We start from the raw sequence: 24,923 nt of genomic DNA on the forward strand, positions 1-24,923 counted from the left end.
GGTGGTGGCAGCATCATGCTGTGGGGATGTTTTTTATCGGCAGGGACTGGGAAACTGGTCAGAATTGAAGGAATGATGGATGGCGCTAAATACAGGGAAATTCTTGAGGGAAACCTGTTTCAGTCTTCCAGAGATTTGAAACTGGGACGGAGGTTCACCTTCCAGCAGGACAATGAGTGTTAATTAGTGTTAATACTAATTGTAATTATTTTGCACTATGGCCTATTTATTGCCTTACCTCCATAACATGCTACATTTGCACACACTGTATATGTATTTTTGACTTTATGTTTTGTTTTACCCCATATGTAACTCTGTGTTGTTGTTTTTAGCGCACTGCTTTGCTTTATCTTGGCCAGGTCGCAGTTGTAAATGAGAACTTGTTCTCAACTGGGTTACCTGGTTAAATAAAGGTGGGGGAAAAAAACACTTGAGTGGTTTAAGGGGAAACATTTAAATGTCTTGGAATGGCCTAGTCAAAGCCCAGACCTCAATCCAATTGAGAATCTGTGGTATGACTTAAAGATTGCTGTACACCAGCGGAACCCATTCATCTTGAAGGAGCTGGAGCAGTTTTGCCTTGAAGAATGGGCAAAAATCCCAGTGGCTAGATGTGCCAAGCTTATAGAGACATACCCCAAGAGACTTGCAGCTGTAATTGCTGCAAAAGGTGGCTCTACAAAGTATTGACTTTGGGGGGGTGAATAGTTATGCACGCTAAAGTTTTTTCTGTTTTTTTGTCTTATTTCTTGTTTGTTTCACAATAAAAAATATGTTGTGTAAATGTAAATTATACAAACCCCCAAAAAATATATTTTAATTCCAGGTTGTAAGGCAACAAAATAGGAAAAATGACAAGGGGGTTGAATACTTTCGCAAAGCACTGTAGGTGCCTTTTGGCAAACTCCAAGTGGGCTATCATGTGCCTTTTACTGAGGAGTGGCTTCCGTCTGGCCACTCTTCCATAAAGGCCTGATTTAGTGGAGTGCTGCAGAGATGGTTGTCCTTCTGGAAGGGTCTCCCATCTCCACAGAGGAACTCTGCAGCTCTTTCAGAGTTCTTGGGGACCTTCAATGCTGCAGAAATGTTTTGGTACCCTTCCCCAGATCTGTGCCTCGACAGAATCCTTGACGGAGCCCTATAGACAATTTCCTTCGACCTCATGTCTTGGTTTTTGCTCTGACATAAACTGTCAACTGTGGGACCTTTTATATAGACAGGTGTGTGCCTTTCCAAATCATGTCCAATCAATTGAATTTACCACAGGTGGACTACAATCAAGTTGTAAAAACATCTTAAGGATGATCAATGGAAACAGGATGCACCTGAGCACAATTTTGAGTCTCATAGCAAAGGGTCTGAATACTTATGTAAATAAGGTATTTCTGTTTTTAATGTTTTATACATTTTCAAACATTTCTAAAAACCTGTTTTCACTTTTATTATGGGGTATTGTGTGTAGATTGATGAGATGTATTTTTTTTAAAATACATTTTAAAATAAGGCTGTAATGTAACAAAATGTGGAAAAAGTAAAGCGGTCTGAATACTTTCCGAATGCACTGTACATGCCGATAACAACTTATAAAGCATCATACCTGCATATTTGAAAATGTTACCAAAAAAACGACTACATTTGGCAAATGTGTTGTACGTGACTGCTCTGTAAAATCAACCACACAGTTCCGCCCCAAAAAACTATTTCAAAGGATTGGTGGAAAAAACTATCGGAGTGAAACAGAGAATAATCCCTCGCTATTACAGCACAATTGCAAATGAGCACAGTCCATTGTGTTACGTAACTCCAAATGGCTTTAAATGCCACGTGGCCATTATTAGCTGAGGTCAAGCAGATATCGAGTCCTTTGACAAGAATCACTCCATTCTTGACTCCTTTCTATACAGAAAGTGTGAGGAGTGTGCGTTTAGATCATATAGCAATGAGCTTGAACATAGACTCAAGAGCAGAGCGAGGGAGTGCAGAGTGTGCAAATCTGCTGTGAGGTCACACGGTTTGATCACACAGTGAAGAACAAACTGGGCTGACCACTGGGCTGACCACTGGGCTGGCCACTGGGCTGACCACTGGGCTGACCACTGGGCTGACCACTGGGCTGGCCTATGTCTGGGTGTGTCAGTACAGGCACGGCCAAGTTGCAGTCAACCTTTGTTTCACTGCGACCCATTTCCTGGAACAAGCTACCCGATGACCGTTCAGTACACATGTTCCTTGAGTTGGCACATCATAATAACATCGCTTGAATTCGGTGTATGAATACTGTATATCAGCCATAGAGATCCTATAGGTCGTTATCAATAAAACGTCACAATCGAACATTTGTAGTTCTGACTATGCTCTTCAAGAGGTGATGATATTACAACCAAATAGTTCATATTTATTTAACAATCCCTTAAACGGCACCCAGTTGTCAATGGTTTTTAGCAGAGCTGCTGATCTCCTTGACCCCCAGCAGGCAAATCGAACGCTCTGCACCTTATTGTGACATTGTATTGATAACGACCTACAATGGGCTCCAACATTACTGGCACCCCTGACTGGCAATGCACAAACAATACGTAAAAATATATAAACAATATAATTATAGAGAGAAACTCAAAATACCAACCTGTGAGAAATACTGTACTATATTAATGTTCCAATGGAACCCACCAAAATCATTTATTGATTTAATTAAAAATATATGTCCTCCAAATCAAGGTTTCACAATTTAATGGCACCCTTAAAGATTATTGTAAATAACATTTACCAAAATTAAACCAGGAATTAAATTCCACTTATTTAAGTTTATCTAAGTCTTAAGGCCCTATATTGAGCCATTACATCACTTCCTGTTTCACTAGGTAACACGCATGCAATATCCCTTTGTCATCCAACACCATGCAGAAAATAAAAGAACAGGCAGTTCAAAAGACACAGATGGTTGTAGACCTTCATAAATCTAGTAATGGCTACAAGACGATCCACAAATGATTTGAATATACCACTGAGCACTGTCAGGGCAAAAAAATTAAAAGATATGGAACAGTTGAAAACCTCACGGGTAGAGGACGCAAATGCATTTTGCCCCCCAGGATAGGGAGGAGGATGGTGAGAGAAGCAACAAAATCCCCAATAATCACTGTGAATGAATTGCAGGCCTTGTTGGTGTCTTGGGGTCACCAGGTTTCAAAAAGCACCATCAGACGCCACCTCCACAACCACAGGCTCTTTGGAAGGGTTGCCAGGAGAAAGCCCTTTCTGACCCCAACACACAGACGCAAGCGCTTGGAATTTGCCAAACGTCATTTAAATTATGACTGGAAGAAGGTGCTCTGGTCAGATGAGACCAAACTTGAACGTTTTGGTCAGATATAGCATTGGCATGTTTGGCGTCGAAACAGAGATGCCTACAAGGAGAGACACCTCATACCCACGGTGAAATATGGTGGTGGGTCAGTGATATTTTGGGGCTGTTTTAATTCCAGAGGTCCAGGGGCACTGGTTAAGATTTTATGGTATAATGAATTCCAGCAAGTATCAGGCAATTTTGGCTGACAATCTGGTTGCCTCTGCCAGAAGGCTGGGACTTGGCCGTAGGTGGACTTTCCAAAAAGACAATGACCCAAAACATACCTCAAGATCCACACAGAAATGGTTCTGTGACAACAAAATCAATTTTCTGCCATGGCCATCTCAGTCGCCGGACCTTAATCCATTCGAAAATCTGTGGGCTGATTTGAAGAGGGCAGTTGATAAGCGCGAACCCAAGAATGTGAAGGATCTTGAAAGGATCTGCATAGAGGAATGGTCCAAAATCCCTCCAAATAATAATATAATAATAACAATAATAATAATAATAATAATAATAAAAATCATACAATTGTGTTCCTTAACCTTGTCAAACATTACAGGAAAATAATTCATGCTGTTATCCTTGCCAGAGGTGGTTAGACTAAATGAGGAGTGCCAATAATTATGAAGCCCTGATTTTGGTGACATTTATTTTGTATTAAATAATTGTATGATTTTGGTTGGTTCCATTGAAACATTAATAAAGTACAGTATTTCTCACATGTTGGTATTTTGAGTTTATCTCTATAATTATATTGTTTATATTTTTTGAAGTATTGTTTGTGCATTGCCAGTCAGGGGTGCCAGTAATTTTGGAGCCCACTGTATTAAATATCATAAACCCTCAAAGTTCCAGAATGGAGTGAAAATGGCAGCCATATTGATCAAATTCAAACCAGTCTAATTGGAATTAATGGCAGTAGAGGCATAATCCAGATTTTACTTATGCAGTAAAATAAAAGTAAGGCATGTGATATCAGGAATTGTGTAATAGAATTGTCAACCTAAAATATTGTAATATAATTATAAATACAGTTTATATGGGTTTTATACACATTTTCTGTATAAATAGCCTCTAAAATACAGACCATAAATGTCAAAAAAATATATATCTTAAAAAGCTGTGAGTGCTATTATATGATCAGTACTTGTCGCATATACAACTTGTATAAGTCCTATCATCAACTTATTTCAGCCAGTTTATGGCTGTGGATTGACTGCATTGTTTGAATGGAATTTTGGCATATTGGCAGTTAATTTGAGAAATGTATGGACTCATTCCTCAAGCTGACTGGCTAGCTAACTAACAAACATACAGTGCAGACAAATTCTTTTAAATTCATTATTTTACACTATCTTATCACTGCACTGGCAAACCATGGTTGACCAACTCCCTGACCAAAATGGCTGACCTTTAACCCATCATAAGAAGGTTAATGTCTATTCTAGTATTTTAATTCCTAATTCTATAATATCAGCACTCAACATTTCTATTTGATTATCTTCAGGATCATAATACTACTTAAATATACAGTACTTTCCAAGATGGATAAGGTCCACACAGATAGATATACAAGTACCTAATCAGAAACATTCCTCCATGCTATAGCATAACTCTCTCGTGCTCTCTCTCTCACCAAACACAGACACGAGCACACACACGCATTCAAAGTTTATCACAAGGGAAACTGTAGTAGGAGAGGCCCCACGCTAGGAACAATGTTATCTCACAGAGCGCGCTAACCAGGTTGCACACTGCCATTTCAATAAGATCCATCCAGACTGTTCTCCATGGTTGAAAATGCTGCCGTTCCCAAAATGTTCCATGTTAGCTCAGTGAGATGGATGATGGACCAAAACATGTTTTGCTTTATCTGATGCACTGACTTATTCCTGGGAGCGCTTGGAGGATATGCGCTCTAGCTACATCCATTTTAATATTGTGGAAGAACCAAATCTCGGTAGTTACTCGGTTTGATCCTGGGGGCGGAAGTTTTCTAATGGAAACTGGTTATAATAATAATAATAATAATAATATGCCATTTAGCAGACGCTTTTATCCAAAGCGACTTACAGTCATGCGTGCATACATTTTTGTGTATGGGTGTTCCCGGGGATCGAACCCACTACCTTGGCGTTACAAGCGCCGTGCTCTACCAGCTGAGCTACAGAGGACCATAATAACGTCATTATGTCATTTCAACCAGTTTTGCACGTTGGGAATCCATTAAATTCCTACTACCCTGATAGCTACAGTAGTAGTAGCTACTTGGCTGCAACAGCAGACATTTTGGAGCTGAAATGGACCCACTGGCCAAGACCACAGGCTAATGCTGACGGTGCCTTCTCTAGAATACAGGCTCTTCTGGCCTTGCTGCTATTATTTTGGCGCTGTTAAACCCAGGAAGACAAATTATGTAGTGTGTTTGTGTATATACTGACACAGAATAGCCTGTGGATTAACAGAAAAGGCCTCCTCCTAAAGTTCATTGAAAAACACATCTTTCGAGAAGTTGTTTGTGTCTATTTATGTGCTCAGGCCTAAAGATAACACAGATTCAACCTGAATCCCTACAATACGTGTCTGAGTGGTAACTGAGTACTTACTGAATGGTAACCATACAAGAAACATACAGTACCAGTCAAAAGTTTGGACACACCTATTCATTCAAGGGTTTTTCTTTATTTTTACTATTTTCTACATTGTAGAATAATAGTGAAGACATCAAAACTATGACATAACACATATGGAATCATGTAGTAGCGAAAAAAGTGATAAACAAATCAAAATATATTTTTATATTTGAGATTCTTCAAAGTAGCCACCCTTTGCCTTGATGACAGCTTTGCACACTCTTGGCATTCTCTCAACCAGCCTCATGAGGTAGTCACCTGGAATGCATTTCAATTAACAGGTGTGCCTTGTTAAAGGTTAATTTGTGGAATTTCTTTCCTTCTTAATGTGTTTGAGCCAATCAGTTGTGTTGTGACAAGGTAGGGGGGGGTATACAGAAGATAGCCCTATTTGGTAAAAGTCCAAGTCCATATTATGGCAAGAACAGCTCAAATAAGCAAAGAGAAACGACAGTCCATCATTACTTTAAGACATGAAGGTCAGTCAATACCGAACATTTCAAGAACTTTGAAATTTTCTTCAAGTGCAGTCGCAAAAACCATCAAGCGCTATGATGAAACTGGCTCTCATGAGGACCGCCACAGGAAAGGAAGACGCAGAGTGACCTCTGCTGCAGAGGATAAGTTCATTAGAATTACCAGCCTCAGAAATTGCAGCCCAAATAAATGCTTCAGAGTTCAAATAACAGACACATCTCAACATCAACTGTTCAGAGCCGACTGCGTTAATCAGGCCTTCATTTTCGAATTGCTGCAAAGAAACCACTACTAAAGGACACCAATAAGAAAAAGAGACTTGCTTAGGCCAAGAAACACGAGCAATGGACATTAGACCGGTGGAAATCTGTCCTTTGGTCTGATGAGTCCAAATTTGAGATTTGTTTTATTCCAACCGCCGTGTCTTTGTGGGATGCAGAGTAGGTGAACGGATGATCTCCACATGTGTGGTTCCCACCGTGAAGCGTGGAGGTGTGATGGTGTGGGGTTGCTTTGCGGATGACACGGTCTGTGATTTATTTCAAAATCAAGGCACACTTAACCAGCATGGCTACCACAGCATTCTGCAGCGATAAGCCATCCCATCTGGTTTGCGCTTAGTGGGACTATCATTTGTTTTTCAACAGAACAATGACCCAAAACACACCTCCAGGCTGTGTAAGGGCTATTTGACCAAGAAGGAGTGTGATGGAGTGCTGCATCAGATGACCTGGCCTCCACAATCACCCGACCTCAATCCAATTGAGATGGTTTGGGATGAGTTGGACCGCAGAGTGAAGGAAAAGCAGCCAAGTGCTCAGCATATGTGGGAACTCCTTCAAGACTGTTGGAAAAGCATCCCAGGTGAAGCTGGTTGAGAGAATGCCAAGAGTGTGCAAGGCTGTCATCAAGGCAAACGGTGGCTACTTTGAAGAATCTCAAATATAAAATATATTTTGATTTGTTTAACTTTATTGGTTACTACATGATTCCATATGTGTTCTTTCATAGTTTTGATGTCTTCACTATTATTCTACAATATAGAAAATAGTACAAATAAAGAAAAGCCCTTGAATGAGTAGGTGTGTCCAAACTTTTGACTGGTACTGTGTATATATATATATATATATTCACTAAAAAAGTTAAAGTGCCCAACGGAGCATAAGATGTCAAGACACACTTCCAGAGCGTCTGTCCAACAGCTCTATTTGAAGACATGTTGACAGTTTGACATTTATACAGTCACGAGCAAAGATGGTGGTCAATGGCTTCAAGGCAGGCAGACAGACAGATGCATGAACTGTGTGCAGAGATGGGATGACTGTCGAGGCTCGTAGATGCCTAGGGACCTTTCTGGACCACGGCTGAAGTGTGGTGTGCTTTGGCGCTGCAGCTGCCAAGGCATCCTCCAGGTGGGTGCTACGCTTTCGGCCATGGAGGACTAGATAGGAGTGGCTGAGGTGAGGTGCCCTCATGAAGATCTCCTGGCCGGTGTCAGACTGACTGTTTATCAGCTCCGCTCAAGCCAACTGCCCAACATCTCCGCTCAAACTCACTGCCCAACAGCAGATTATGAACATCATTACTAGCTACTTTCATCAATTTCATTCATTGATATTGACCTAATGTATATATTTTCTTTATTGTGTTTTGGAATAATATTTTGTAAATGTAAATTGTACTCTCAATTCAGCCTGTTGCTGCCAGTTGTACAATGTTGTTGAAGAACAGTAAAAAATGTATCATGTTCTGCCTCAAACCCTTTTCAGGGCAGGGCTCCATTGCGAGCTCAACGAAGAGGACGCCTCTAATCTTGGGAAACAGTTCTCATCTCTCCTCCCTTCCACAGACACACGCATGCACACACAACCAGCTAACAATTATAGGGAGAGCGAACGTTTTTGTAATGTTACTGGAATGTTCCACTAATGTTTGAGTGTCCAGTTTTCCATTAGTAAGGGAACATTCTATCAATGTTAGGAAAAACCTGAGAGCCTTTTTAGCATGTTTTGGTGTTAAAATCAGGAGAATGTTCTCTTAATGTCAAGCAGAACTTATCTAGAACGTGGTTACAATGTTCTCAGAATATACAACATTTATGTTCTAGATGCATTTTATGGGACGTTGCAAGAACATTCATGTGTCCAGTTTTCTGAAGGTTAGGAGAATATTCCATCAACTTTCCATCAAACATACAACGAACATGGTTGCCATGTTCTCAGAATGTAAGATATTAATGTTTGAGAGACGTTTCATGGGAACGTTGCAAGAACATTTCTGTGTATCAGTTGTCAGGACATTGCCTGATGCTCTCAAAGAAATGTTCTCCCCCTCCAAAGAATTGTGTAATTACACATCACACCTTGTTATTGTTGCCTAGCCCATCAAGGCCCTGATTGATGAACCACTAATCCATTCACAGCTCTTTTTGTCTGTTGGCAAGGTTACGGATACTCACACACAGTGCTTTTAACATAGTGTCAACTTACATATTTGACACATGATTACATTGTGCATGTTAATTTATACAGTATGTTAATTTATACAGTAATTATTATTCAACATGTCCTCACCTGGGATTTGTACTCAACCTCTTGGTTCACGCCATTCAGATTTTACTGCTACACCACCATGTCTGTCAGTTATCAGTTCATTTGACTATTCTCTCATCATTGATTTTATTGACTTATTTCAACAATTTAAGGGCTTTCTGTATAGTTGTCTAATGTTGGTGGGGCATATTAACCTGTTTTTAATGATACTCTTGAGTGTACTTTTAACAGAGCTGAGGTTTACTACAAAGTACATTCACCCTATTGCTTATACCTATCCAGTTGTTTCAGATCTACACAAGTGCCTAGGGAGAAGGGTGCTGGTGTTGGTGCTGGTGGCCTGGGTTTGAGACCCCATTAGGGGTGTCACCTTACTCACATTCTTAGCAATATATCGAGACCTTGGGACTATAAGGTTCAATCTGACATGGGTTATTCACATACAACTGCTCTTTAGGTGGTCCTTCACATGTAAGATATGTCAGATGTGAAAAAGTCCATTTTACGATAAAAAAAATATCTGCGCCAACTTTGAACTTTGCTGTAAGGTTCTATCTGCAATCCAATCACACAATGTTGGGTTGTAAATACAAAAATAATTGTATGTAATGTTGGGTACTTATTATTGAGTCAATAAAGAAGAAGACACAACTGGGACTTGAAAAAAACTATCTCAAACCATACATTTTGCAGATAAAACCTTATATTCCCAAGTACTTGATTATTCATATTATAGGTTCTGGTCCTCTTTTGCAATTACATTGATTTCTTTTACCACTTTTTCAGAAAGATGGCCATAACTTAAGCTCTTTACGGTAAAAACAAATAAAAACAGGTGCCTCAGATCTTGTTTAAAGCCCATTTGAGGGGCATTGCTGTTTTTGTCTTGTTCTATATCAATATGAAAACCTCCATGGAAGGGGTATTTCACAAAAATGACAAACTTACCACATTTTATTGATAACTAGCAAGCAGTTTACTGACTTTGGGTGTCAGAGAACAGAAACATACATCAGTTTACTCATCCAGAGCTACACTTTAGCAATGTTGCTAGTTCTCCATAGGATATAGTGCATTTGTCATTTTAGTGAACTATTGCTTTAACAAATGTGTGATGCACATTAATATATGTAATGATGTGATTAGAAAGATGGAAGGGTATTATCTTTACTTAATCATTCAATGACTGTATTTTTCCATTGAAATTGAAATAATTGTAACATTCTGTGTCAGAACCTTATTACTGAACCCATATTTACATTTCAGAACTATAAGGTTCTATCTGGGATTGCACCCCCCTAGAAAAACTGATTTACAAATGTCTCAGGATTTTGATACTCTGCACTTTAGGTACCTTTTAAGGTGAGGACCTTAATGGGTTATGAAAGAAGAATTCACTACAAAACAGTTCTGAGATCTGGGATGTGAAAACTTTAATTCTCAATATCTCTGAACTATATTTTGCTCAGATAGAACCTTATAATCCCAAGGTCACGATATATTAATATCATTATTTGGCAACAGTTACAACACAGCTATCTGATCTAATTAAAATGTGAATCTCATTGAAAGATGGGAATCGATAGAATTCTAGATAGCTGAGCATCTGAAAGAGAACTCTATCATCTTTTTGAATTCAACACCACATATAGCATGTAGAACAAACATGTGACTAAGGAATCACATCAGCTCTCATCATGCATTTCTATCTGTAACATTCCTAATTTGTTGCCGAAACATGGCCCAGGTGGTTGTTTTGCTTCTGATAGAAATATACCCAGAACATGGTTCCATTTCCTCAGAATATCAGAAATGTGTATATTTACAGTAGCATGTCTGTACTTTCTCAGATTTGCCATTTAAGCAATGCTGATGCCAGTTATATCAAAACAATAAACAACACAGTGTTCCATCTACATGTTTTTATGTGGAAAAACAGACAAATTGCAACAGAATCAGTTGGGACCAGTGTTGGGGGAAATATATTACTTACAGTAATATATTAATTTGATTATTAACGGAGTAATATAACAAATTCCTGTCTTTAAATGTTGTAATATTATGAGTCACTTTTTCAAATAACCCGTACATTACTTTGAAGCATATCTCTACCGGCGTGTTAGATCTATTTTTTAAAGCCTTGTCTCATGCTAACGGAATTCATGCTGTAGGTTAAATCGTTTACAATGAATAGGCTATTGTAAAGCAGAAAATCTAAGAAAGATAGCAGCTGTGTTACCCCGCATAACCTTTTTCAGCATTTGACTAAAATGAACATCCATTTTAGTAAAATGCAAACTCTGCAAAGGCAGCATTGGCTCTTCATCCAGAAACACCACATCAAACCTGAAAAAGTATCTGGAGGTCGTGCACAAAAGCACAAAGCTGGTAGTCAAAGTTCTACAAATGCGTGAAAGAGGAGAAATCTATACACATTATGATAATAAATAAAGATGCATAAATAATATTTCCAGGTTTTCAAACAATGTCCATATAAACAATAAAAATGTCTGATAAATGCAATTCAAAACGGCAATAAAGACATTAACATACACTGAAGAAAAATATAAATGCAACATGCACAAATGTCAAACATTTTACTGAGTTACAGTTAATATAAGGAAATCAGTCAATTGAAATACATTAATTAGGCCTTAATATATAGATTTCACATGACTGGGAATATAGATATGCTCTTTACATTTGAAACCGGGATTGATCCATGAAGAGCACACTTCTCCAGCATGCCAGTGGCTATCGAAGGTGAGCATTTCCCCACTTAAGTCAGTTATGACGCCGAACTGCAGTCAGTTCAAGTCCCTGATGAGGACAACGAGCACGCAGATGAGCTTCCCTGAGACAGTTTCTGACAGTTTGTGCAGAAATTCTTCAGTTGTGCAAACCCACAGTTTCATCAGCTGTCCGGGTGGCTGGTCTTGGACGATCCCGCAGCTGAAGAAGCTGGATGTGGAGGTCCTGGGCTGGCATGGTTACACGTGGTCTGCGGTTGTGAGGCCGGTTGGACGTATTGCCAAATTCTCTAAAACGACGTTGGAGGCGGCTTATGGTAGAAAAATTAACATTCACTGGCAACAGCTCTGGTGGACATTCCTGCAGTCAGCATACCAATTGCACACTCCCTCGAAACTTGAGTCATCTGTGGCATTGTGTTGTGTGACAAAACTGCACCTTTTATTGTCCCCAGCACAAGGTGCAACTGTGTAATGATCATGCTGTTTAATCAGCTTCTTGATATGCCACACCTTTCAGGTGGATAGATTATCTTGGCAAAGGAGAAATGCTCACTGACAGGGATGTAAACAAATTTGTGCACAATTTCAGAGAATTTTTTTTTTTGTGCGTATTAAACATTTCTGGGATCTATTATTTCAGCTCATGAAACTAACACTTTACATGTTGCGTTTTATATTTTTGTTCAGTATGTGAGAGTAGAGTGACGCCCCCAACAGGTCTTAAACCCAGGCCACCAGCACCAATGACTCACGCCCTAACCACTGTCCCAATAAGGGATATCTCTAGGGCATGTGCTAATTGGGCCAATATAGTTAGGTCCTGTCCAGAATAAACTCTAACCCCTCCTCCTTAGGCAATTGTGTAGATCTGAAACAAGTTGATAGGTGTAAGCAATAGGGTGAATGCCCTTTGAAGTAAATCTCAGCTCTGTTAAAAGTACACTCAAGAAAATATTTTATTGATCATTATCATTAAAACAGGTTAATATATGCCACCAACATTAGACAACTATACAGAAAGCCCTTAAATTGCTGAAAAATGTAAATAAAATCAATGATTAGAGAATAGTCAGATTAACTAATACCTGACACGGACATGGTGGCGTAGCAGGAAGATCGGAGTACTGTGACCCAAGAGGTTGAGTTAAAATGCCAGGTGAGGACATGTTGAATAACAATTACTGTATACATGTACAGTACATGTTAATGAACATGCACAATGTAATCATGTATGTCAAAGTGTGTCAAATATGTAAGTTGAAAACACTATGTTAAAAGCACTGCATGAGTATACATAATCATGCCAACAGACAAAGAGATATGCATCAATCAGGGCCTTGATTGACTCTGCAACATTAACAAAAGATGATGTGTAATGAAAATATTTGGGGACACATGTTCTTCTAATGTTCCCATGAAACGTGTCTAGAACATCAATATCTTATGTTCTGAGAACATGGCAACCATGTTCTGTGTATGTTTGGTGGGACGTTGATGGAAAATTCTCCTAACCCGCAGAACTGGATACATGAATGTTCTTGCAACGTTCAAATTTAACGTGTGTAGAACATTAAGGGATAATCAGCGAGGGGCTATGGGTTCTATGGAAAATAATGAACGACGTGGATACCATGGCTATAATTTAACACATTTGCCGCTAGAAGTGTGTTCATTTGCAGGTAGAAATGTGTTCAACATCCACTGAAGTTGCTAGCAAGTTTACTAGATAGCTACAGTAGTTGCATTGTTAACCAAACCAACAGACTTGCCAGTTTAGCAATAATAATAATAATAATAATAATAATAATAATAATATTTTGGGGGTTGCTTAGAGTGTGTATTTTTTGCATATCCCAACTCCCCCTGAGACACCCGCAGGGAGTGGGGTCACAGGTAGGGTTGCCATTGTACAGCGCCCCTGGAGCAATTAGGGTTAAGTGCCTTGCTCAAGGGCACAGTGACAGATTATATTTTTTTCACCTTGTCGGCTCCGGTATGCGAACCAGCAACCTTTCGGTTACTGGCCTAAGGCTCTAACCTCGAGAATTCCTGCCGCTAACCAAACCATCAGTCCTACCTTGCTATTATGAAAATGTAATTCAACAATGCCAATAATGTTTTCAATTTGACTTTTGCTTTCAAAAGCAGCTCAAACATAGAACATGTAAGAAGGCCATTGAATTCTACCTTGCTGATATACCGTGCGTTATAGGGAAAGAATGCATGCTCTAGAATGCCCTTAAAGCCAATCAGAAACCAGTATTCAACAATGCCAAGGTATATCTTATGTTCTGAAAACATGGCAACCATGTTCTGTGTATGTTTGATGGGATGTTGATGGAATATTCTCCTAACCCACAGAAAACTGGACACATGAATGTTCTTGCAATGTTTCCATAAAATGTGTCTAGAACATTAATATCTTAAGTTATGAGAACATAGTAACTACGTTTTGGGTAAGTTCTATTTGACATTAAGGGAAGGGTCTCTTGGAAACAATCCTTGCACATCACAGGAACATTCCTAGGAAAATGTTAGTTAATGACCTAATGAGACTCTTAAGCGAACATTCTCTGAAGTTGTTAGCTGGGCATACACTCTCTCTCTTTCCAAAGCAGCACCACAGAGTTGGAATCAGTATTCTCCCTCTGCACGGGCCAGACTTTACTTTTAATGAACCAGAGAACGAGAACAATTCATAACAGCAATGGTGGTGGGCAGAGGCGTCATGCCCATAGGGGGCACAGGGGCACGTGCCCCCTCAGATTTGTCCTGTTAAAAATGTTTACATGCAAAATAAACAAATAAAAAATAAACATGTTGTTTCTCTGTAATACTACTAGCCAACTAGCAATTTTATGAAGTTGGCTTTAGCTAGCCCAGATAGGTTCCCAATCTCCCAACCTCAATCAAGTTAGAGTAGCTACTGTACCTTGTCTAACTATCTTAGCTGGCATACCTGCTGGCAAGGTTGGTAGCAATTACCAAATGCAAGCAATTACCAAATGTACTGAATAAGACTCACATTCCTTTCAATCTTTGACCCAGATATTAGCAGAGATGCGGAGAAGCATATTTTGTTTCTTTAAAAAAATATACACCAGTCAGGAGGATACAGACAGCTCAAAGGGTATGCTTAGCTATGCAGAAAAATTGGGACATAGAGTTAAGCATAATGATTATGGCTCTAGATTGCAGGAAAAAGCTGTTTGAAAATGTTTTATTTCTCCAACTTACGGATGGGGGGGGGGGGGGTCTAGGCTCCCTCTGGACCACCCCCAGCCATCCTCACGTACTTTGTGCCCCATCAGATTTTTTGGGTGCATGACGCCCCGGGTGGTGGGCAGTTTGTTTCCCAACATAAAGCATCTCTGAAAACACTTGGTTTCGTCCCAAAATAGTCAACGGTGCAGAAACAAAAGAGAGGGAGAGAAAATAGAGAACGAAATGTAAATGGCCAAGCTTTTGCCTAATGAAGTCCAGATGCCCTACCTTCGCTGGTACCTGCATTCTTTGGAGCTTTGGACGACGTCTGGTCCGTACTCCAACTCAGGTCGGAGGAAATACTGGAGCTACCTTTACCTAGAGGAACACAGGACACACCCCAGTACAAATCAGGACAGGCCATATCACAGTGGAACACACACACCACGAAAAGACACACACAACCAATCCCATCGAAATCCACATCGGCTGGTTACATTGTTTTTACACCAAGTAGTCTTTTTTAGCAGTTTTAAACTAAAGTCACTAGCACCTTAGCCTGGCCCCAGATCTGTTTTTAGGCAACTGACATATTTTTGGATCCCATTTAAGTCTGAATGAGTGACACTTGTATGTCAACTTGAAATAGATGGTGTACCTTGACATTTGTCTACGACAACAACATAATGGTATTGCAAATGAAGGATAATGGGGTGTTCAATAATATAATGCCAGAGAAGCCGGTGTTTGGAGGATATATGTCTCGGGTCGGCAAACCGTGCCAATATATCCTCCAAACACCTGCTTCAAGGTCATTATCACTTTTATACAATGGGTTACCAACATATTCAAATAATGATTGACATTTGTGACCCGTTTTAGGAAGCTAGGCGTATGTTGCATGCCACTACTTCACAGTAGAGGCATTTTATAGTTTTTTTTATTAAAATTAAAACATTTTTTGGCAAAAATACCTTCTGGAACATGTGAACTTTCATGTGCCTTACTAACAAACTTGTATTCCATCTGTAAATACGAATACAATTGTTAAATTACAAGCCTAGTTGGTTTAGCCACGGAAAAAGACAGGAACCTTCCCGCTAGCCTTGATTGGCTGAGATAATGGACGGGTTGGACATGCCGGGAGATGAGTTTGGATTGGTCTGCCATGTAGCATGCTTCTGTCTATAACGTAACCTGCTCAGTCTGCGTTGATAATCCTTTCTACCGCGGCTTTTTTGAAAGATATAACGTTAGCCATCGAGAACTACACAAGTTTAGCTACTTTTCTCAACTACATTGATGCCCTGAATTTAGCAGGCGCTATCGACAGATCAGTTGGAAAAAGTTGTGATGGGCTACTGTCTTCACACGCCACGGTCAGTGTGAACCGGAGTGACTTGACACAACACTGGCCAAACAAGATGTAGCTACAAACAAAACAGAGTTAAATGGGTCCAGTCTACCGTGAAGCGTTCATCCATGTGTATGGATAAGAGTCTAGCTACATTTTCAGATATTATACGTTTCTAATTTTGTCAGTCATTTTCATTGCAAGTTAAAGCCACTGTTAGCTAGCTAGCTAACGTTAGCTGGCTGGCTGGCTCGCTAACATTACGTGTATGATCTGTGTAGTAATATTATTTGTGTCTCAGAAATCCATTTGCATTGCTAGTTATAGGCTAACGTTAGCTAGCCAGCCAACATTGGACCTAGTTGGTTAGCTTTAAATAAATAAATAAATAAATTGGTCATTTAGCAGACGCTCTTATCCAGAGCGACTTACAGGAGCAATTAGGGTTAAGTGCCTTGCTCAAGGGCACATCGACAGATTTTTCACCTAGTCGGCTCGGGGATTAGAACCAGCGACCTTTCGGTTACTGGCACAATGCTCTTAACCATTAAGCTACCTGCCGCCCTTTAGCTACCTGCAGATTCATGCATGGTGCATGGTATTATGAGTTGGGATTATGGTTCATTGTTTAGCTAGCTACATTTCTAAATAAAAGACTCCACTATGCAAGTAACCATTTCACTGTACCGTTTACACCTTCTGTTTCCTGTGAATGTGACAAATAAACATAGATTTTATTTGATATAGTGTGTGTTGAACAACATGACCTGCACCAAAGTCAGATTAGGATATAGGCCAAGGACTAGTGTATTTTTACTACTACTTTTTGCTACTACCTTCACCACTTTTAGTCTTAATCTTTGGTTGTTTACTACACTACCATATTCACTCTGTTTAGCACATGGCCTCACATGTAAATCCTTAAAGAGATGGGTGGGGCTAAGGCTTAAGAGGGTGTGAATGATGCTGAATGGGTGTAGACAAAGAAGAACTCTCCAGTAGGTGTACCAAAACATTAAGGGTCATTTTCTCAAAAGTAGGGTTACAAGTTTATCAACTTTCAAAGCAGAATTACTTTACCATTGTTCCTCAACTGCAGTGTATGATATACCATTTTCTAGCTCAGTCTATACTTTTATCCAATGTAAAAAAGACAATTTCAAATGTTTCTACATAGGACCGAATCCAAGTGATGGATCACATATTTTCATTAACGTTATTTTGATTAATTTATTCATACTATTTCATCCTTCCACAAGATATAGTCCCGACACAAATCTAGGGTTGCTACCCAAGCCGGCTGGTCGTTCGTTCTATCGGTTCGGTTGCCAGAGACGTGACCCAGTCATGAAGTCTTTAATAATAGCAAAGTAGCTGCATTTGTTTTCTAGTGACATTTATTTGGATACATACATAACAATGAGAGGACTGAGCACGCCCCCATTCTCATCGACGGGGCTGTAGTGGAACAGGTTGAGAGCTTCAAGTTCCTTGGTGTCCACATCACCAACGAACTATCATGGTCCAAACACACCAAGACAGTCGTGAAGAGGGCACGACAAAGCCTATTCCCCCTCAGGAGGCTAAAAAGATTTGGCATGGGTCCTCAGATCCTCAAAAAATTATACAGCTGCACCATCGAGAGCATCCTGACTGGTTGCATCACCGCCTGGTATGGCAACTGCTTGGCCTCTGACCGCAAGGCACTACAGAGGGTAGTGCGTACGGCCCAGTACATCACTGGGGCAAAGCTTCCTGCCATCCAGGACCTCTATACCAGGCGGTGTCAGAGGAAGGCCCTCAAAATTGTCAAAGACTCCAGCCACCCTAGTCATAGACTGTTCTCTCTGCTACCGCACGGCAAGCGGTACCGGAGTGCCAAGTCTAGGTCCAAAAGACTTCTCAACAGCTTCTACCCCCAAGCCATAAGACTCCTGAACAGCTAATCATGGCTACCCGGACTATTTGCACTGCCCCCCCACCCCATCCTTTTTACGCTGCTGCTACTCTGTTAAGTATTTATGCATAGTCACTTTAACTCTACCCACATGTACATATTACCTCAACTACCTCAACTAGCCGGTGCCCCCGCACATTGACTCTGCAACGGTACCCCCCTGTATATATAGCCTCCCTACTGTCACTTTATTTTACTTCTGCTCTTTTTTTCTCAACACTTTTTTTGTTGTTGTTTTATTCTTACTTTTTTTGTTTAAAATAAATGCACTGTTGGTTAAGGGCTGTAAGTAAGCATTTCACTGTAATGTCTGCACCTGTTGTATTCGGCGCATGTGACCAATAAAATTTGATTTGATTTGATTTAATGATGCACAATTTTGCCAACTACACAGCTGACATAGGGTTTTCACCACTTCCAAATTCGTCAGATGAAGTTCCGCCTCCATTCATTTTCAACAGGGACACGCGGAGCAAGGCGCAGGGGATTGTGGGAAGATGAGTGGCGAGAACCCTACTAGCGGAGCGGTAGAAAAAGTTCAGCTCTGCTCTACTTTATGCAAATTGAACATGGCCACCGCCGCCGTTAACCAATTAGGTGAGGAGCAGATGTTTGCTTGAAAATCTTCCGATCATGAAAGACAGTTGCACCTGTCATTAGTTCCGGGCAAGCAAACCAAAAAAGATGGAGTAAAGCCAATCATCGCTGTGTCTGGTTTTCCAATTCTATATGATGTCGCTTTGCTAGCACTACACAGCTGATTCAAATAACCAACTCATCAAGATTTGATTATTTGAATCAGCTGTGTAGGGCTAGGGCAAAAACCAAAACATGCACCATTCTCCATGGCTTAATGGTAATGACAATGGCTTCCCCAGGACCGAGTTTGGGAAACCCTGTGCTAGAATACAGAGACAAAATCAGAAGGTCAATGGCATGGAGGAGGACTGCAGAGATTGTTGATGGTGGGAGAAGAGAGATTTGCACAACAATGTTTGCTTGTGCTGCTAGCTATCCCTATGTAGTCCATATCCCTATGTAGTCCATGATTGTCTGTAGACCCTGCCACATACGTCTTGTGTCTGAGCCATTGAATTGCGACTCCACTTTGTCTCTATACTGACGTTTTGCTTGTTTGATTGCCTTGCGGAGTGAATAACTACACTGTTTGTATTCCTCCATATTCCTAGTCACCTTGCCATGGTTAAATGCGGTGGTTCGCGCTTTCAGTTTTGTGCGAATGCTGCCATCTATCCACGGTTTCTGGTTAGGGTAGGTGTTAATAGTCACAGTGGGTACGACATCTCCTATACCCTTCCTGATACACTCAGTTATCGTATTGATGTATTCATCTAAATTATTTTCGTAAGCTACCCGGAACATATCCCAGTCCGCGTGATCAAAACAATCCTGAATAGTGGATTCCAATTGGTCTGACCAGCGTTGCACATGCTTCTTATGACAGCCATTAGACTCTGTAACTGTTTTAAAGTCACCATTGGTCTCTTGGTGAAATCCCTGAGTGGTTTCCTTCCTCTGGCAACTGAGTTAGGAAGGACACATGTATTGTTGTAGTGACTGGGTGTATTGATACACCATCCAAAGGGTAGTTCATAACTTCACCATGCTCAAAGGGATATTCAGTGTCTGCTTTTTTATATTTTTTACCCTTCTACCAATAGGTGCCCTTCTTTGCGAGGCATTGGAAAACCTCCCTGGTCTCCCTGGTTGAATCTGTATTTGAAATTCACTGCTCGACTGAGGGACCTTACAGATAATTGTATGTGTGGAGTTCAGAGATGAGGTAGTCATTCAAAAATCATGTTAAACACTATTATTGCACACAGAGTGAGTCCATACAACTTATTATGTGACTTAAGCAAATTTTTATTCCAGAACTTATTTAGGCTTGCCATAACAAAGGGGTTGAATACTTATTGACTCAAGACATTTCAGCTTTAAATTGTTAATGAATTTGTAATAATGTCTAAAAACATAATTCCACTTTTACATTATGGGTTACTGTGTGAAGGCCAGTGACACAAAAATCTAAATGTAATCAATTTTTAATTCAGGCTGTAACACAACAAAGTGTGCATACTTTCTGAAGGTACTGTTGGTCCAGAATTAGCCCATAGAAACGCATTGGACTTATGTTGGACAGATTTTGGATATAGTGAAACCTCTCGCTTCGCCTCTTTCTCTCTGGTCACACCAGAATGCATTGAATGATGTCAACAAACATGGCTACACACTTAGCCGGCACATAGTTTAGCATTAGCTCATCATAATCAGTACAACCTTCAAATAAGTATTTTACACACATCATAGATGTCCATTACAATCTATGCAAGAATCGGAATGCATGATGTCACCAGTACTTGAAAATGTGAATAAAACAGTAGATAAATTATTACCACACAAACCATTTTCTGCTAGTGATTTATTGATACAAGTGGTGAGTGCCGTTGTTATGATAATTATGATTTGCTAAACCTTTTTTCTAACCTTAACCTCATTCTCTTAACCTCTGTTAACTCACCTAACCTGCTGCATTAGTTAGTTAATTAGTCCTGGATGTTATGGAAGGGTAGGCTGGCGTTCCATCAATATATTCCCTCTAAAAGGCACAGGTTTGGGTTCAAGTTCTTTGTTATGTGCGACGTGAAGACATGATTTGTCCAGGACATTATAGTCTACACAGGGTCCACCACTGACATCCAACATTATGAAGGGCTTGGGGTGTCCGGGTCCGTGGTGATGACCATGCTGGCTCCTCATCTGAGGCCACACTTTGTATGTGGACTGTGGACAAAACAAGACCTTCTGCCCAGAACAAGGCTTCCTGTGTGTAGGAGGACGAATCAATCAGTCGAAGTTTCAGAAAGATGAGACCAACCCTATCCTTATCCCAGGCCAGCAGCATGTTGCGACCTTGCTCATTCGTCACCATCACGAAGGTGTGAAGCACCAAGGAAGATACCTCACTGAAGGAGCCAACCGAGCAACTGGTTTGTGGATAGTGGGAGCCAAGAGATGCAATAGCAGCATCATTCACCAATGTGTAACCTGTAGGAAACTACGAGGAAGAATAGAGCAGCAACGGATGGCAGACCTGCCGGCTGAGCAGATGCAAACAGACCCCCATTCTCATACGGTGCATTCGGAAAGTATTCAGACCCCTTGACTTTTTCTACATTTTGTAAAGTTACAGCCTTATTCTAAAATGGATTAAATCAATGTTTTTCCTCATCAATCTACACACAATACCCCATAATGACAAAGCAAAAAAATATGGAATTTGTGCTAATTTATTTAAAATGAAAAACAGAAATACCTTATTTACATAAGTATTCAGACCCTTTGCTATGAGACTCGAAATTGATTGATCTCCGATGCATTCTGTTTCCATTGATCATCCTTGATGTTTCTACAACTTGATTGGAGTCCATCTGTGATAAATTCAATTGATTGAACACACCTGTCTATATGAGGTCCCACAGTTGACGGTGCATGTCAGAGCAAAAACCAAGACATGAGGTCGAAGGAATTGTCCGTAGAGCTCCGAGACAGGCTTATGTCGAGGCACAGATCTGGGGAAGGGTACCAAAAAATGTCTGCAGCATTGAAGGTCCCCAAGAACACATTGGCCTCCATCATTCTTACAGAGCTCTAGAGTTCCTCTGTGGAGATGGGAGAACCTTCCAGAAGGACAACCCTCTCTGCATCACTCCACCAATCAGGCCTTTATGGTAGAGTGGCCAGACGGAGCCACTCCTCAGTAAAAGGCACATGACAGCCCTCTTGGAGTTTGTCAAAAGGCACCTAAAGACTCTCAGACCATGAGAAACAAGATTCTCTGGTCTGATGAAACCAAGATTGAACTCTTTGGCCTTAATGCCAAGCGTCACGTCTGGAGGAAACCTAGCACCATCCCTACGGTGAAGCACGGTGGTGGCAGCATCATGCTGTGGGGATGTTTTTCAGTGGCAGGGACTGGGAAACTAGTCAGGATCAATGGAAAGATTAACGGAGCAAAGTACAGAGAGATCCGTGATGAAAACCTGCTCCAGAGCACTCAGGACCTCAGACTAGGGCGAAGGTTCACCTTCCAACAGGACAACGACCCTAAGCACACAGCCAAGACAATGCAGGAGTGGCTTCGGGACAAGTATCTGAATGTCCTTGAGTGGCCCAGCCAGAGCCCGGACTTGAACCCGATCTAACATCTCTGGAGAGACCTGAAAATAGCTGTGCAGCAACGCTCCCCATCCAAACTGACAGAGCTTGAGAGGATCTGCAGAGAATGGGAGAAACTTCCCAAATACAGGTCACACCCAAGAAGACTCAAGGCTGTAATCGCTGCCAAGGGTGCTTCAACACAGTACTGAGTAAAGGGTCTGAATACTTATGTAAATGTAATATTTATGTTTTTTTGTTGGAAAAAAAATCTAAAAACCTGTTTTTGCTTTGTCATTATGGGGTATTGTGTGTAGATTGATGAGGGAAAAAAACTATTTAATCAATTTTAGAATTAGAATCTGCGCTCTCTGCAGATCTCCAGGACCAGGGTTGGTGACAACTGTTATACATGGCCTTTCATGAGAACTTCATGAGATCAAGTCCAAGATAACGGAATAACCATTTGACCTAGTGTAGATCAATGTGACTGGAACTGAACCAAAGAGTTCTCAGTTCTGGATTACTTTGTTTCAGATCTGACATATTTTTTCTGTTACCACCACTCTCTTGCTCTCTCTCTCTCTCTTTCAGATTTAGTCTTTTCCCTTACAAAAAAGTTTTTTTGCGGCAAACTTCCCGCAAGTTTGTGGCAAATTTTCCGCAAACTAAATAGTGTGCCACAAAATGTTGCCAGAAGTTTTCAAATGTTTGCCACTAGTGGTGAATCTACGGCAAACCTTTGGCAACAATAATACGTATTGCCAATAGAGGCAAACAGTTTGCCAGAGTTTTCTGGCAGACAATTCTCTCAACATTCTATTTGAATTTGTGGCAAACCTGTGGCAACAACATTTATTGCAGCTAGTGTCAAACAGTTTACCAGAAGCTATTTCTGGTGAACACAGGAGTTCCAAGACCAGTAACATTGTTGAGCACTCATTGGGATTAGAGAAATCTGTTGGAATATGGAAACCAAGCTATCTAGCTAGCTACCTACCAACGTTGTCCGGTGAGTGTCTAACATATTAATTAAACTTCCTAATAAACTTTAACATTTTATTAGCTAAATGATGCCTAGTTAGCAATGTCATGTTTTATGGAATAGAGTGAAACACATTTTGTTGATAACAGTTTCAATCTGTCAGTGCCACAGACTGGCTAGCGTTTAGCTAGCTAACGTTAGCTATCATAATTTTGCTCAAATACAGATTGAGGCCTTCAACAGAGAAATATGTGTACACCATACAGGTCAAGGATTCTTGCATGCATGGCTTTGAGATGTAAATTGCACCAAAAAATGCTGGGTTGTTTGGATGACCCAATTCTGGGTTGCAGGCATTGGGTCAATAGTTAGGTTGTTTTCTGTAAAAACATTAAGGTTGGGTTGTTGATGCTGGGTTATTGAGGTTGGGTTATGGATATTTTACCCAGCCAGTGGGTTAATTCTCCCGCCACCAGCGCGTGAACTTCACCAGAATGTGAGCAAGTGTCGAGACGTCGAAACTTGCAAGTCTTCTAGTGCAACTGAGTGACTGACTGAGTGGAAAATGGCTAATGTTATGTCGACAGACTATTGGTGTTTTGGCTGACTGAAAAACGTTAAAACGGTAAGTAACAAACATTATGAATTAGATGGTCCTTCAGGTTAAATAGGTTGTCCTATCATAATTAGGTAGCTAGCTAACGATAGCTTGAGCGTTAGCTAATGACCGTTAGCTAGCTAGCCATTTTCTGTGCTAATATCTCTGGCTGTGGTAGCTGTAGCTTGCTAAAGTTAGCCTCGTGACGCTATCTTACTGAAGTGTTGTTGTGGAATATAGCTAAATATATGTTTTTTGTAGATTTACCTAGCCAGATAGCTAACTACAGTGGGGGAAAAAAGTATTTAGTCAGCCATCAATTGTGCAAGTTCTCCCACTTAAAAAGATGAGAGAGGCCTGTAATTTTCATCATAGGTACACGTCAACTATGACAGACAAATTGAGCATTTTTTTTCTCCAGAAAATCACATTGAAGGATTTTTAATGAATTTATTTGCAAATTATGGTGGAAAAAAAGTATTTGGTCACCTACAAACAAGCAAGATTTCTGGCTCTCACAGACCTGTAACTTCTTCTTTAAGAGGCTCCTCTGTCCTCCACTCGTTACCTGTATTAATGGAACCTGTTTGAACTTGTTATCAGTATAAAAGACACCTGTCCACAACCTCAAACAGTCACTCGCCAAACTCCACTATGGCCAAGACCAAAGAGCTGTCAAAGGACACCAGAAACAAAATTGTAGACCTGAACCAGGCTGGGAAGACTGAATCTGCAATAGGTAAGCAGCTTGGTTTGAAGAAATCAACTGTGGGAGCAATTATTAGGAAATGGAAGACATACAAGACCACTGATAATCTCCCTCGATCTGGGGCTCCACGCAAGATCTCACCCCGTGGGGTCAAAATGATCACAAGAACG

General features: G+C 40.5%; 1 protein-coding gene across 1 annotated transcript in view; it reads right to left on the reverse strand.

Annotated features, from left to right (window-relative positions):
* LOC311150774 (F-box/LRR-repeat protein 7-like) overlaps positions 1–24,923 on the reverse strand; it is a gene marked incomplete at both ends in the record, with an annotated part of 101,537 nt that overhangs the window by 60,224 nt on the left and 16,390 nt on the right. The window contains one exon of the mRNA XM_084188299.1: positions 15,260–15,349. Coding sequence (XP_084044425.1) covers positions 15,260–15,349 — 90 coding nt within the window. The remainder of the gene's footprint in view (positions 1–15,259; positions 15,350–24,923) is intronic.

The sequence above is a fragment of the Coregonus lavaretus genome (assembly GCF_964263955.1).
Source record: "Coregonus lavaretus genome assembly, chromosome: 23".
NCBI lineage: Eukaryota > Metazoa > Chordata > Actinopteri > Salmoniformes > Salmonidae > Coregonus > Coregonus lavaretus.